This window comes from Paroedura picta, chromosome 3 (assembly GCF_049243985.1).
Source record: "Paroedura picta isolate Pp20150507F chromosome 3, Ppicta_v3.0, whole genome shotgun sequence".
NCBI lineage: Eukaryota > Metazoa > Chordata > Lepidosauria > Squamata > Gekkonidae > Paroedura > Paroedura picta.
Genome location: NC_135371.1, coordinates 81,046,478 through 81,061,592, shown reverse-complemented (window position 1 = coordinate 81,061,592; position 15,115 = coordinate 81,046,478). Strand labels below are relative to the sequence as shown.

Below are 15,115 nucleotides of genomic sequence, written 5' to 3'. Positions count from 1 at the left end.
GGCGACATATGGGTGAGCGCTGCCTTCGTTATGTTTAATCTTTTACCCTTAAGCATGCATTGAATGTTTAGATGCCTCTTTCCCCAACTGTTTCCATCTGATTTGAGAAAGCATTAAGATGCTGTCAACTCCAGCTGACATTGGCAGCCAGTACTGTCAAACCACTTTGTCAATGCACTCCTAGTACACTTTATCATGTGTCTGAAGCTGTGATAAGTAATGCTCTGATTGCGGTGTGGCCCTCAACTGTGTATTATGTTTGGTTTGCGTGCTTCAATTTATGAATTCTTGTTTACTATGCACAGCCACACAATCCCCCGCGAAACTATCGGAGGCCACAGCCAGCAGGGAAGGTGAGGAAGAGGAGGAGGAAGAAGAAGAGGGTCCTTCCACCTCATCCAAAGCTGCAGGTGAGAGCTATAATTCTTTAAGGGAGACCCATGTCTGTGTACCTCCTGGAAGCCATAAGGGAGCCTGCTGTGATCCTTTTATTTGCATTTTATAGCAGACACAATGAGGGCCAGGATGAGGAGCATGGAGGCCAGGCTGGCATCCTTGGAGGGGCTCTTAGAGCGACAGAGGATGGAGTGTGAGTACTGAATCTGTGCTGTGGTGTGGGTTGTGTTACTAATGCCTATATATATGGCTTACCATTTGTTTTAAAACCATTTTCAGGGCAGGCAGCAGTGGCTGATCTGAGAGGGGAGTTGGAGAGCCAGAGGCAGCTAATGCAGCAGAAGGAGGAGGAAGAACGTAGGTTCTGTACCCCACCGCCCCACCCCCAAAACCTCCACACACTGTGGCTAAGGTCACTAAAAACTGAATCCACATAAACTCCAGTTTAAAAAATATCTGTGGCACTAATGTGTACCTGTTTTTCCTCCCCACACAGTGAAGAAGAAGGAGGAGGCAAAAGAGGAGGAAGACCTCTGGAGGAGAAAAGTCCGGGGCACAGTGACCTGGTTTGGGAAACAGCTGAGGGAGATGACGGAGGGTGGAGGAAAAACTCCCTCAGAGCCTGCAGCCCGGAAAACTGAGGGCAAAAAATCTAAGGGAAAACGGGGAGGGGAAACAAAAGACAAAGAAGATGGTGATGGAGAGGGGACTAGTGGCACTTGAGTTTCTGGTTTTTGTTGGGGAGGGGGTGGGGGTGGGGCTCCAAGTTAAATTCCCTACTGTTTGTCCCCTGTTATTTAAAAATAAACTGTTTGTATTACTGTTTTGAAAAAGACTCCCGTGTGACTCCTTACACTCGCACACCTTTCACCCCACACTCCTAAAACTCCTTGAACTGACACCCCTTTAACCCCCCACCCACACAACACAACCAGATTAAACACACTCACTAGAAAGGCCACTTTTGGCCTTCCTAATTCTAAAGTAGGGTACACAGAGACATAGGCAAAAATATAAACTTTATTTTTCAAACAAAATCCAACACAGAACACATTCAAAAGCAAAACTGGACTAAACTAGGAGGGGGAGAACTTGTCCGCTGGTTTTATTTTTCTCTTTCCCAGAACAGTCCTCCTGCGAGTCTGGGTGGCGGCATTCAGAGAGGGGGTTGGTGGAGTGGGTGGTGGAGGTGGTGGTGTTGGTGGGGGGGGGGGTCATGGTCACATTAATTTGAGCAGGGTTAGCAGTTTGTCTGTCCTCTTTCGACTCCATTACCAGGACCGCCCTCTCCAGTAGTCCCCTGATGAGGCACATCTCCTGGACACTTTCGTGGAGGGATTCGTTGGAATCCCTGAAGATCCCCCTCATTTTTCTTCCCTCCTGGACCTGGAGATCATACATAGACTGCTCAAAGGCAGCAGCACGCGGCGTGTTCGCCTTGCAGTGCTCCATGAGGCTCTGGCCCATGTTGGTTAAAAGGGGGGCACGCCTCAGCCTAGTGCGTTCCCTCATTAGCCTCTCCTCTGCTGGGAGTGCACCTCTAGGGACATCAGGGGGTGGGCTGGCAGGACCCATGGGAGCTTCCTCCTCCTCCGAAAGAACCTCTGTGGGAAAAAATGAGAAATAGAACCGTTAGTGTCATTGATACAACCAACACTGGCTAGGGAGCACATGGTGGGGGTTTTTTGCCTATTTTTCACAGCAATACTCCCAACAAAGCCTAGGGAGCCCATGGTGGGTTTTTTTTTTTGCCTATTTTTCACAGCAATACTCTCAACAATGCCTAGGGAACACATGGTTAGTGGTTTGTATCATTGTCCTGCAGTCATGGCTAGAAAGGAACAGTTCATGCATACTCACCCTCTCGAATCTCTAGGAGCCTGTGTTGGGCAAGAGGTCCAGGCACCCCACACTCCTCCTCCTCTTGTGTTCCTGGGATGAAATCTGTAAAAAAGAAAAAAATGGTTTTAGGAACAAAGGGTAGTAAAGGTAGCTTCCAAACTCAACACCAGCAACATAGAGGTACCTTCTTCTTTCTCCTAGCAGAGAAACTGCCCCCTGCACAAACAGAAAAGCACAAAGCAGTTTACACAGCACCCCCCCATTATTCTCAGAAATACTAACCAAGGTTTTTTTATGCCCCCGAATCGCTATTGAGGTCGCCAATAGCAGTTGACTCGCAGGGCTCTGTGCCTGGCAGCTGAGTTGCTGTGGACAACAGCAGACAATAGTGAAAAAGGAGCAAGCATACAACCTGAACTACACAGCAGGCTCCCAAAGTAGTACCCTGAAGAAGTGCAGAAGGCCTATAGTTGAGGCATGCTGCAAATCTTCCGGGGTTGTTAGTTAAACATTACCTTTTAAAATCAAAGCTACCATAGCAAACAAAACAGTCTACATACAGCCTAGCATATTAAGCGTTGCAACGAATACACACGAAAATGATTCCTAAACGTCAGGCCACTTAGAACACACATTTGTACAAAGGTAAAAGTGCTTACCAGAGGCAAGGGGTGTCTACTGCAGCACGTTGGTTTCCTCGCCAGGGACGATGGCAAGTAGGTCCAATGTGATGAGGTCCACCCCGTGTTGCTGGATCTGGGGAGGAGGCCGAACGGTCCTCCCCGAAGAGGTGCCCTCTCCTGGGTCTTCAGCAACGGCTGGTCCCTCCATTGGAGCAGCTGGCCTCCGGACGACCTTGAGGCTCCTTCCCACGCGTTTTGGCCCGCCGTCTCCGTCCCCCTCTCCGTAAATTTCGCGCTGTTGCTCGAAATACGGGCAGGTCACTCTTGCATTCCCGGACTTTTGGTTGTGGGACACGGCCCTAATATATTCAGTCCTCATCGTCTTCATTTTGGATCGGCATTCAAGGCCGGTCCTGTGGTGGCCCAGGGCTCTCATCCGCATGGCCACCTGTTCGAACACCTCCCGATTCCGCTGCGAGGATCGCAAGGCGTCCTGAATTTTTTCTTCGGCGAATATCGCCATCAGGTCCCGTATCTCAGCGTCCTTCCGTGTAGGTCCCCTGCAGGTTAGCTGGACAGACGGCGACTGGAAAGCGGAGTCCATACTGCCTTCACGAGTGGCTAAGCAAAATGGAGGTGCGAGGTGCAGGGTGCCATGGGTCATGTACCTTCCCACACACAAAGACAAAAGGACTAGTCAGCTCCTGATTGGAGGGGGGGCAGTCAGGGAAACGTACATTGGCCACATGAGGTCACATGTCACGTTCAAAACTTCTCGCGCAGGAACCGGAGCCGTCTCTAATGGCCAGCTTGGCGCTTTTATTGTTTGACTTCTCGCATGCACAGATTTGTTTACACGCGAGAAGAGCAGTATGGACATGCAGTAGGAGCCATTTTACTGAAATGTCTGCCATTACACAAATGCACGCCAGTGTCCACCCAGAGCAACCAGTACCACAATACACAACACTTTCCCAATCATATTCGCCTGCCAAAGCAAAATTCTACAAAACAAGAATATGACATGTGATCGCCGATAACATGTTGCTACGCAGCGATATATTTTTTTAAAGATGCTCCGTGAACGGTGACTCCGCCAGACGGAGGTCTAGCCGATGGTGGAAGGGGTTCTAAGTTGTCCGCACAACCGCAGCACAACCACACACGCACAACCACACGAACAACCACAGCACAGAAACCACACCTCATCATATTACATTGTATCATATATATTGCATCCCCCAAAGCAAAACAAGTTTGTAGACTGCAGTCGGCGATTATTCGTTGCTACCCTTAGAGAAAAGTTTTTAAAAATGCTCCTTGAACGGTGACTCCGCTAACTGAAGGTCTGGCCGATGGTGGACGGGGTTTTAAGCTGTGGGCATACTTTGGGGCCATGACGGTGTGTGGTACTGTGCTTTTGAAATACTGTTGTGCTTTTCGGGCACAATTTCCGAAAGCGATCGTGCTGGAAAGCCAGGAACTATCTCGTTTATTCGTTGATCTCCGCTCAGTCCGAGAAAAAAAAATGGCGAACAGTTAGCCGGAAGTTTGGAGAACAGGGCCAGGGGGAGGGACTTTGTTGGAACCGCAACAATGTTAATGCACAGGTCTTTTTCGCTAGTGTTGCAGATTGGTTGCAAGAGTGTAGCGCTTTTTGGAGGGTGAATCCACTTTTGCCGATTTCCATAGAAGCACTTCAACGAATCGCTTTTTGCGGGACTGTTTCAGGAGTGTGGCAGATTGTGTGCGACGTTGTGCGTAACTGCAAATTAATAGCGATTACAATTTGCAACCATTGTGTAATTTTGAACTAGTGCGGAATGGCCCCCAGTATCTACCTGGCATTCACTACTGTTACCATCCCACGTTAGCAAGCAAGAGGCCACATGCATTTTACCTTTCTGTGTGGAAACGGCCCCTGTGTTGCTAAGGCAAATGAAGAGGCCTTTCCTAGGGCAACATGGTATTCTCCCTGCACTAAACTTTCCCCAGCCAACCATGGCTGCTATCTCCCCCAAACACACACTTCTCTCCATGCCCCCCCCAAAGTCCTGTCCCATGACAGTTCTTTCTTTCTATTTTCACATTTTTATTCCAAGATGCTCAGGCTCTATCTTCTGCCACTTAATCCTCACCACAAACCTAGGTTAGGCTGGGAAAGTAACTGGACCAAGATCACCCAGTGAGCTTCGTGGCAGAGTAGACATTTGTCTCATAGCCTGGCCCTTGAACAATTATTTAATTATTTATCATATGGCATGTGTAGTATAGCCAGTAAATCTGTGGGTTGTCAGATAATGTTATGTGTGGCAGAACTCCACATCGATGGACTGAAACATTGTGCCCAATGACCCGTGGCAACCTTCATTATTCTAGGCTTATGCTAAAGCCAGATACCGCTTCCACGGTCTGCTAAGACCAAGCTTGGCCAGACGCCATCTTTTCTCTAGTTTGACCCAAACCACATGTTTGACCTGACAGCTGCAGCCTGCAACATATCCTGCTTTCCTTCCTCCCTTGCACCCCATTGTATTGCTGATCAAGTGGCCAGCAGAGTCAGGTTCACCTGGAGGCTTCTAGGTCATCTCTTTTGTCTACATACCTGTGAGTCATCCTAGGCCAATCCACCAGGGGAACTCTCTGCCCCCAACCTAAAGATCTAGTCTATAGAAACCCCAGACACACCTATTGAGACATGATGGTTTCCTTTCTTTATGCCTGTCATCACCCATCTCCTCACCTAGCCATGCCATTTCCCCACTTAATCCTCACCCTTACCCATGGAAAATTCCATCATGCTCCCATCATGTTCCCAGCATGTCCCTATCATGTGTCAAGCATGATCCCCTCCTCTCAGAAAGGTATAAAAACCCTTACATTGACATGCCAAAGTGTGCTTTTGATCTGGGACCCATTCAGATCACCCTTTACACTGCTGGCTGGTTGTGTCGTCTCTCTGCCTCTCTGCTCTCCAGCACTGGTAAATATCTTCCTGGATTCACTGCACCTATTTCCCCTCCTGAATGTCCTATCTGATAGTCTGTTAGTGTGCCTGATACATATATGTTTGTCCATGTCTCTTTATTTTCTTATGAATAAAGATTGCTTATTATTTTATTACTATCTGTTGTCTGCCTTGAGTTCTGAAGGGTTCGATTACTTTGTATAACATAAGCATTTGATCCATTTGCTACATTACCAACCTCTTGCTAAGCTATTCCCCACTTCACATGTGTCCTTGACAAATGCTATTTGGGGAACAACAGCCAGGCAAGGAACATTCAGAGGAGGTTTGCCATATCCTGCCTATGCATTGTTACCTCTAGAGCCAGTTTTGTGTAGTGGTGTAGTGGTGAGGAATGCGGACTTCTAATCTGGCAAGCTGGGTTTGATTCTGCACTCCCCCACATGCAACCAGCTGGGTGACCTTGGGCTCACCACAGCACTGCTAAAGCTGTTCTGAGTGACCAAGCAGTAATATCAGAGCCCTCTCAGCCTCATCCACCTCACAGGGTGTCTGTTGTGGGGAGAGGAAAGGGAAGGTGATTGTAGGCCGTTTTGAGCCTCCTTCGGGTAAAGAAAGGCAGCAGATAAGAACCAATTCTCTTCTTCTTCTTCTTCTTCTTCTTCTTCTTCTTCTTCTTCTTCTAGTGTTCCTTGAAGAACCTTCCTAGGAGGTTTCTCATCCAAATACTAGCCAGGGTTGGCCCTGCTTATCTTCTGAGATCTGACAGGATCAGGCTTGCCTGGGCTATCCAGATCAGGATGGCCTATGAACTGCTACACTGTATGACTCAAAGTAACTTACAATCACTTTCTCTTCCTCACCCCACAATAGAAACCCTGTGAAGTAGGTAGGTAAAGTGCCTATGGGTTTGGTAAACACAGACGGTGAAGTTCTTCAAAAACAATCAGCTCTTTTATTCAATCCATACCAACTCCAAACACTGAAGAAGAAACACAGGCACAACACGAACTTATATACATGGATTGCCCACCAAAGAACCTGATTGGTTCTAAGTGGAGGCAGCTCATTGGTTCATTTTGAGAGTTCAAATATAAGTTGTGATGGTGTGTGGCCAAGATGTCGTCCTGAGAGGATTGCAGTGCAATCACTGAAGCCTGACAGGGGCCAATTGTGGAAGCAATTGGCAGAAAAGAGGAGGGGTACGCAAACCCCACCTCACCTTTCTACCCAGGAAGTCCTAGGGAACTCTTGGGGCCGTCTCCAATCCTTTAGGGAGTATATCTCCCCGGATTACAGGCTGTCAGCATTTCGGGTCAAGAGGACAACCGCCATCTTGACTTCCGGCTAAGATGTCGTTCTGAGAGGGTTGCAGGGCATCTGCTCTGCTATCTCTGAAGCCTGACAGGGGTCAATCGCGCAAGCAATTGGCAGAAAAGAGGAGGGGTACGCAAACCCCACCTCACTTTTCTACCCAGGAAGTTCTTGGGGCCGTCTCCAATCCATTAGGGAGGATATCTCCCTGGATTATAGGCTGTCAGCGTTCCAGGTCCAGAGAACGACTGCCATATTTTATCTCGGACTTTCTTTTCTCTCTTTAATCTTAAAGCATCTGCTTCAACCCTACACGACGATTTACTGCAAATGAACGTTGTGAACTGAGGGGAGGACATCGGCTGAGTTCCAAAACATCATTTACTGCAAGTATCTCTCGTTTTTTTTCCTCCGTCTCTCTTCCTGCATCAAAGCCCTTTGTCTCCCCCCTCCTTTTACTCTGCTCTGCCCGAAGCCACCTCGTTATGAGGCAGGCTAATTCTCCTAACTAAGCAGAAGAAGGACTTAAATCAACTCAAATTAATTGGCAAAAGCTCTCACTGCAATTGTTTTGGTTTTCGGAGATAAGAGATAAGAGCTGTGAATGGGAAGATCTCACGAGAACTCAGTTCCAGCACGAGAATATCTGCCTTACTGACTTCAATTCGTCACATGCCAGAGGATAAAACAGAGGACCTCTACTGGCCACTTGTAAAATTGTTTGAGGCTGCTGTTGTTTTTTAAGTCAAAAACATGTCTATGTTAAAAAGATTGGCTCATCTAATAGAGAAACAAACCCAAGATTTCAAAGCATTTACAGAAGGATTGGTCAAAAATATCATCAAGGAGATCCAAGATGGCAAGGAAGAAGTCTCCAATAGGACTGATGGATCAATAACAGTGGCTGATGACAGCTCTAAGCAAGGTGGAAAACCAACAGTAGAAGAGAAATCTGAAATTTTGGAGACGGAAAAGGGGATGTCGGAGTTCTGCAGCCCAGATAAGGACACCCTTTTAAAAAAGACATACAGCCATCTCAAAGCAACAGTGTACAAAAATGAATCAAAAGATATATGGATCTGTAGTGAAAGTAACCGATTTAAAGGAGCTCTTTGGGGAAAAAATTGTATTGATACTGGAGTCCAGAAGGTGCAATGGCCTCAAGATTTATCGATGCATATTCTGCGGGAAAGAGTACAACTGCACTTTCCACGCCAAAGGCCAATGGGACAGAATATAAGTCTACGGGAACGACAAGATGTAGCAAGCCTCGAGATGAGACCCCCTTAAGAAGACCGAAAGCTCATATTGTTCTATGTTTAATGTTAAGCATTTAATCTAAACCTGGAAACTTACTATTCTTTGTATTAATAACACATACTGTATTCTATATTTCTATTTTTATGAAAAAGGGGGAGCAATGTTTATTTCTCTCTTGTTTCTTTTCTTTTGTAGGCATATAGGTAATATAATCCTTAGTGTTGGAAATATAAAACGGTGTTTTCCCCCCTTATTTTTTCTTTTTTCTTTATTAGTGTATTGTTATAGGGCCAAAGCTCACACTGATCTCTAGAAAACGTTTAATGTTAAGTTCTCAACTTAAATCTGAAAATATACCTGTCAGGATGGCTCTTAGAATGGGTCAAGTATAAATTGTTTTGTAGGTGTATCTGTATTAAGGATAAGGAGAACCTATGAAATCCTCTTGTAATTTCTTTTTTTTTTTTGTACATCTTTAAGGTAAAGCCCTATTTTCTTTTCCCTTCATTAGAGTATACAGGGCCAAAACTCATACTGTTTTACAAGAAATGTTAAATGTTAAGCATCTAACTCAAACCTAGAAATATCTGTCAGGATAGCTCTTAGATTGTATCAAGCAGTTAACGTGAGGTCTACGATCTCTCAAGTAGGTTGATTATTAACAACATATCTAAATAGGCCTTTTTTTAATGTAGTGGAAATGTGGATGGCTCTTAGACTCAGTTTTGGGCAAAAGTTTATATCATTGTGTAGTTAATGTGGGGTCGTACATTTTCAAATGATGATTATATTTTATATTTTACAGTTCTTTGTATTAATAACTCGTATTGCATTCTATATTTCTATCTTTATGAAAATAAAAAAAACTTGTATATAAAAAAAAAGAGGACAACCGCCATCTTAGACTTTTCTTTCTTTCTTTCTTTCTTAAAGAATCTGCTTTAACCCTCCACTACGATTTACTGCAAATGAACGCTGTGAACTGAGGGGAGGACATCTGCTAAATTTCAAGATATCAATTAAAGCACAGACCGCAAGTATTTCTCTGTTTTTTCATTTCTCCTTTTCCCCCCTTTTGCTCTGCCTGAAGCCACCTCGTTATGAGGCAGGCTAATTCTCTTTCCTAAGCAGAAGAAGGACTTAAATCAACTCAAATTAATTAGCAATAGCTCTTACTGCAATTGTTTTGGTTTTCGGAGATAAGAGATAAGAGCCGTGGGTGGGAGGATCTCGCGAGAATTCTGCTCCAGTACGAGAATATCTGCTTTACAGACTTCAATATGTCACATGCCAGTGCCAGGAACGTCGGAGGTCAAAACGGACTTTTGTTCTCGCTTAGGACTGTGTAGGACCTCTACTGGCTATTTGCAAAATTGTCTGAGATTGGTTGCTGACTGAGTCTAAAACATTTCTATGTTAAAAAGAATGACTCATTTAATAGAAAAACAAACCCAAGATTTGAAAGCATTTACAGAAGGATTGCTTAAGAGTATTTTCAAGGAGATCCAAGACGGCAAAGAAGAAGTCTCTAACAGGAATGATGGATCAATAACAGTGGCTGATGATAGCTCTAAGCAAGGTGGAAAACCATCAGCAGAAGAGAAATTTGAAATTATGGAGATGGAAAAGGGGATGTCAGAGCCTTGCAGCCTAGATAAGGTCACCCTTCTTAAAAAGACATACAGCCATCTCAAAGCAACAGTACACAAGAACCAATCAAAAGATATATGGATCTGCTGTGAAAGTAATCGATTTAAATGAGCTCCTCGGGAAAAAAATGGTATTGATATTGGAGTCCAGAAGGTGCAAGTGCCTCAAGATTCATCGATGCATACTCTGCGGGAAAGAGTACAACTGCACTTTCCACGCCAAAGGCCAACTGGACAGAACACAAGTCTACGGGAACAACAAGATGCAGCAAGCCTCGATATGAGACCCCCTTAAGAAGACCGGGGAAGGGAAAAGAGAAGCAGTGGTTGAATTTTTTTTCTTTTTTTCTTTTCTTCTGTAGGTACATGGGCAATATAATCGTAAGTGCCGGAAATATAAAACGGGGTTTCTCCCCCTTTATTTCTTCTTTATTAGTGTATTGCCATAGGGCCAAAGCTCATACTGTTCTGCAAAAAATGTTTAATGTTAAGCATTTAATTCAAATTTGAAAATATACCTGTCAGGATGGCTCTTAGAATGTGTCAAGTATGAAATGTTTTATAGATGTATATGACACTAAAAGGGACTGTAAAAATTACTAAAAATTATGTTAACAAACGTTCGAAATGTGGTAACAAAGTAGGCTTCTTTTCCTATATATGGTGGAAATGTGAAAAAGCGTATAAGTTTGGGGCAAAAGTTTATACCATTGTATAGTCAACATGGGGTCTCAGATTTCCTATGTAAGCTGAATCTGTATTAAGGGAAAGGAGAAGCAATGACTGAAATCCTCTCGTTATTCTCTTGTACATTTTCAAGGCAATGTCACGAAAATGGGGCTTTTCCCTTTCTTTCTCTTCTTTTTTACTAGGGTCAAGAAGTTAATGTGGGGTCTAAGATCTTCTAAGTAAGCTGAATCTGTATTATCTGTACACCGCCCGTGGCGCCACGGGCGCCACGGACTAAATAAAGGAGTAAGGCGTTCAGGGGCGTGATGTGTCCGGGATGAGGAAGGGCCTGGATTGGACCCTTCCTCATGACAGACAATTGGAGGGACCAATGGGCAGGCGCAAAGCACCTGCCGATTGGTCCCTCTGATTCCCAGCCCCAGCAACTGTGAGCCGCACGCCTGAGCCGCGTGAGCCGTGGCCTGACGCTTCGCGCCTATCGCCACATCAGGCCGCCGCCCGAGGGAGCCCCCGGCAGTCGCGCGAAGTGCGGCTGCCGGGGGCTCCCTGCCCGGCAGCCTAACGCGGCGAGAGGCGCGAAGCACCTCTCGCCGCGTCACGCTGCCGCCCCAGCGAGCCAGCTTCTCTTTTTAAAGAGAAGCCTCCCTGGCTGGCTGGATGGCTGCTCCGCGTCACGCCACCGCCCCAGCGAGCCGGCTTCTCTTTTTAAAGAGAAGCCTCCCTGGCCTCCTGGATGGCTGCTCCAGATGGATGGCTGCTCCAGGTGGATGGCTGCATCCCTGGATGGCTGCTCCGACCGCCAGGAGGCGGCAGAAGATGGCTACCGTTGCCAGGGGGGCCCTGCTGCCTTCTCACTGCCGCACCCGGGGAACCCTCGCCAACATGGCTGCCGCCGCGGGGCTGGGGCCCTGCAGCCTTCTCCCGCACGCTGCGGACGCCTCGCCCGGACAAGTCCCGAAGACGTCCGCTCCCACTCCCACAAGGTCAGTCTAGCGCCCATTTTATTACGAAATAAAATGGGCTTTTTTGCTAGTTAAATATATCTCCGCAGTGCCTTCCAGCCTAAAATTAAAGCTTAACTAAAAGGAGACACCTAATGGAGTGGGTTCAAGTATAACAGATGAAGACTATGGGGCTTTCCGCACTCCTTCAAAATCGCACAATGGTTGCCAATTGAAAACGCTACTGATTTGCCGTTATGCACAACGTCGTTGACAATCTGCCACACACCTGAAACCGATCTGCAAAAAGCGCTTCCTTGTAGCGCTTTCAGGGAAATCCCCAAAAGTGGATTCACCCTCCGGAAAGCGGAACACTCCTGCAACCAATCTGCAACACTAGCAGGAAAGTTCTGTGCATTACCATTGTTGTGGTTTCTACAAAGTCCCTCCCCCTGGCTCTCTCCGAGCGAGCGGAGATCAACGCACCGGCGAGTCTCCATTTAGCCAGTGAGGCTTCCCCGGCTGCAGTCCCTCCCCAGAGCTGTTTACAGTCACTAAGCACAAACAACAGAGAAGCCCGTTTGCTGATTTATTTTCCCTTTATTTTTCACACTGTTTTCGGCCGAAAATCGCGCCCGTGAGGGGGGGGATTTTTTTTTTCACTCGGGGGGAGCGTGGCAACGATGAAACGGCAGCTCAAACATACCTGCCAGCTGGATGGGTCTCTCCGAAGCAAGACATATTCGTTGCAACGGGTGTATGTGTGTTTTTTTTTTTAAAAACCTTTCTTAAAGGGAAAGGGGCTGTTTGGGAGCATGCTAACGGCCGCCCATTGGCTGCTTGACGGCCAGGGGCGGGACGAGCTCGGCAATAGCGCTTCCTTTCTAGTGATTTTTGCCGAGACCGGAAGCCTGTGGGAAACGATGGAAACGCAACTGGATTCCACTACAAAGGCAGGTATGCATAACGACGAATTCCACTATTTTAAATGGAGATTTTTCGTTCAGCAAACAATTTGCTACAAGGATCCCGGTGCGGAAAGCCCCTATATTTTACTGCTCATTGTAAGTTTATACTATTATGTAGTTAGTGTGGGGTCTTAGATTTCTTATGCAAGCTGAATCTGTATTATTAAATATATCTCCGCAGTGACTCCCAGTCTAAACTTAAAGCATAACTAAAAGGAGGCACCTAATCGAGGAGGTGTAAATGTAACCAACGGAGACTTTATTTTTCCATTTTTTATATTAACAACTTATATAACTTATACTTATATAACAACTTATATATTTTTCTTCTGTACAACTAAGTAGGCCTCTTTTCCTAAATGTGGTGGAAATGTGGATGGCTCTAAGATTGTGTTAAGTATAAATTGTTTTATAGGTGTTATGGGACACCAAAAATGACCGTTAAAATTGTTAAACATGGTGGAAAAGTGAAAAAGTTTATAAGCTTTGGGCAAAAGTTCATACCATTGTGTAGTTAATGTGGGGTCTTATATTTCCAAACGAAGACTATATTTTACTATTCTCTGTGTTAATAACTTACATTGTCCCTATTCTATATTTCTATCTTTATGAAAATAAAAAATATATAATAAAAAAACAAAAAAAATATATGTTGTGATCAGCTGCAATTGTGCAGTTCTCAAGCCCTTATTGGCATAAGGTTTGATGGCATAAATTGTGCACATACATAACAGTGGGGATGAGAGTGATCTAAGAGATACTGCTCTGTGAGAACAGCTCTAATAGGACTGTGACTAGCCCAAGCTCAGCCAGCTGGGCTACATTTGGAGAAGGGAGAAATCAAACCCAGCTTGCCAGATAAGAGACCACTCCTCTCAACCAGTACACCCAGCTGACTCTTAAGCAGGTAGAAAAGCTGAGATTTTCTCATATTTCAAAGCGCAGAGAAGAAAATTGTTTTTCACAACAGTCACATCTTTAAAGAAAGCAAAATGGTCATGAGACAAGAAGCATTTTCCCCCAGATGTATAATGTAGCAGGCATACAGCCAGCCCAGACCGTTTAAATCCAATTCAGTGCCCCCCAAATGATCGCTTTAAAAGTATGTGCAGAATAGCTATCGGGAGAACAAAAAAATGTGTGTCCCATGAGCGACAGCAGAACAGTAATTTTCAGAACATTCAATTATGGAAGATAAGAAGTAGCCTAGTGCATTCCTCCTCTTCTTTAACACCAGAGTAAGAACTGTTGCTTGGGGGGGGGGGTGTCTTGAAGCCTTCCAATGTTTTCTGTTGGCTATTGAATAATACAACTCTGGCATCTTCTGCTTGAGAAAAGAAGTGCAATTGCCTGTAGTCTCCCAACAGATAAACTCTCCGAACACCTCCATATGTGTCGCCTTTCCCTATCAATTAAATTATTATAGTGTTTTCCATTTTGGAACCATCCTCTACCTCTCTAGAATTTTTATTCAACCTTTCATCTACAGAGTTCAACAAGGCGTACAAGGCTCATTCTCAGCAATCTTGTGTGGTAGGTGAGGCTGGGAGAAAGTGAATGGCCAAGATCACCCAGCAAGCTTCATGACTGTGGAGTTTAAACCTGGTCTCCCCAAGAGACAGCCTGGCACTTTAACTATTATCCTGCTCTCTAAACTCATTCTAGTTACCTGTTTCTAGCATTATCATCTGGATGGTTTCACATCAGGTCATGCTTTTATAGATGATTTGCCCTGTTTGGTTTTCTGCTCGGCCATTTTCAGAGGCAGACTTGTTATTTTCAGAGGCAGAATTGTTATAGAGGCCTTAAGAAATCATCTTTGATAGAGTCATCGTTCCCCTCTTCCTTTTTGAAATCGCACCAAGGGGCACTAATGGCCTCTTGCCTTATAAGCTGATGTCCAGACGATAAGGCTAGCTTGCCACTGGAGTTCATGGGATACAGCCACACACAAGATTCTCAGCAGGAACTTGTGAAAGACAGCTTTCCTCCTTCTAGAGATGAAAAACTTCAGTCGTGATAATCATCAGAATGGACAGTCAAAAGATAACAGGTTTAAAGTTCCCAGTTCACAAAGGATTTAATCATCAGTATGCAGATGAAATAAAGTTGTTAGGTGTGAAGTCATGTCCGACCCATCGCGACCCCATGGACAATGATCCTCCAGGCCTTCCTGTCCTCTACCATTCCCCAGAGCACATTTAAGTTTGCACCTTCTGCTTCAGTGACTCCATCCAGTCACCTCATTCCCTGTTGTCCCCTTCTTCTTTTGCCCTCAGTCGCTCCCAGCATTAGGCTCTTCTCCAGGGAGTCCTTCCTTCTCATGAGGTGGCCAAAGTATTTGAGTTTCATCTTCAGGATCTGGCCTTCTAAGGAGCAGGCAGGGCTGATCTCCTCTAGCACTGACCGGTTTGTTCACCTTGCAGTCCAAGGGACTTGCAAGAGTCTTCTCCAGCACCAGAGT

General features: G+C 45.5%; 1 protein-coding gene and 1 long non-coding RNA gene across 3 annotated transcripts in view; one reads left to right on the top strand and one right to left on the bottom strand.

Annotated features, from left to right (window-relative positions):
• The first annotated feature begins 236 nt into the window (after nucleotides 1-236).
• On the top strand, nucleotides 237-722 carry LOC143831182 (uncharacterized). The gene is made up of 3 exons (XR_013228760.1): nucleotides 237-410; nucleotides 506-589; nucleotides 676-722. It is a non-coding gene; the product is annotated as an uncharacterized LOC143831182 (long non-coding RNA).
• A 729-nt stretch (nucleotides 723-1,451) lies between these two features.
• Nucleotides 1,452-15,115, bottom strand: part of LOC143832311 (zinc finger and SCAN domain-containing protein 29-like) — a 43,037-nt gene continuing 29,373 nt past the window's right edge. Inside the window, exons 2-5 of one of the 2 annotated variants that reach the window (XM_077326531.1) lie at nucleotides 2,898-3,529; nucleotides 2,521-2,604; nucleotides 2,257-2,340; nucleotides 1,452-2,000 (exon numbers count right to left, since the gene is read on the bottom strand). In XM_077326531.1, coding sequence (XP_077182646.1) covers nucleotides 2,914-3,529 — 616 coding nt within the window. In that variant the 3' untranslated portion in view covers nucleotides 1,452-2,000; nucleotides 2,257-2,340; nucleotides 2,521-2,604; nucleotides 2,898-2,913. Of the gene's footprint in view, nucleotides 2,001-2,256; nucleotides 2,341-2,520; nucleotides 3,530-15,115 lie in introns of both variants that reach the window. The other variant, XM_077326532.1, reaches the window with a different exon arrangement.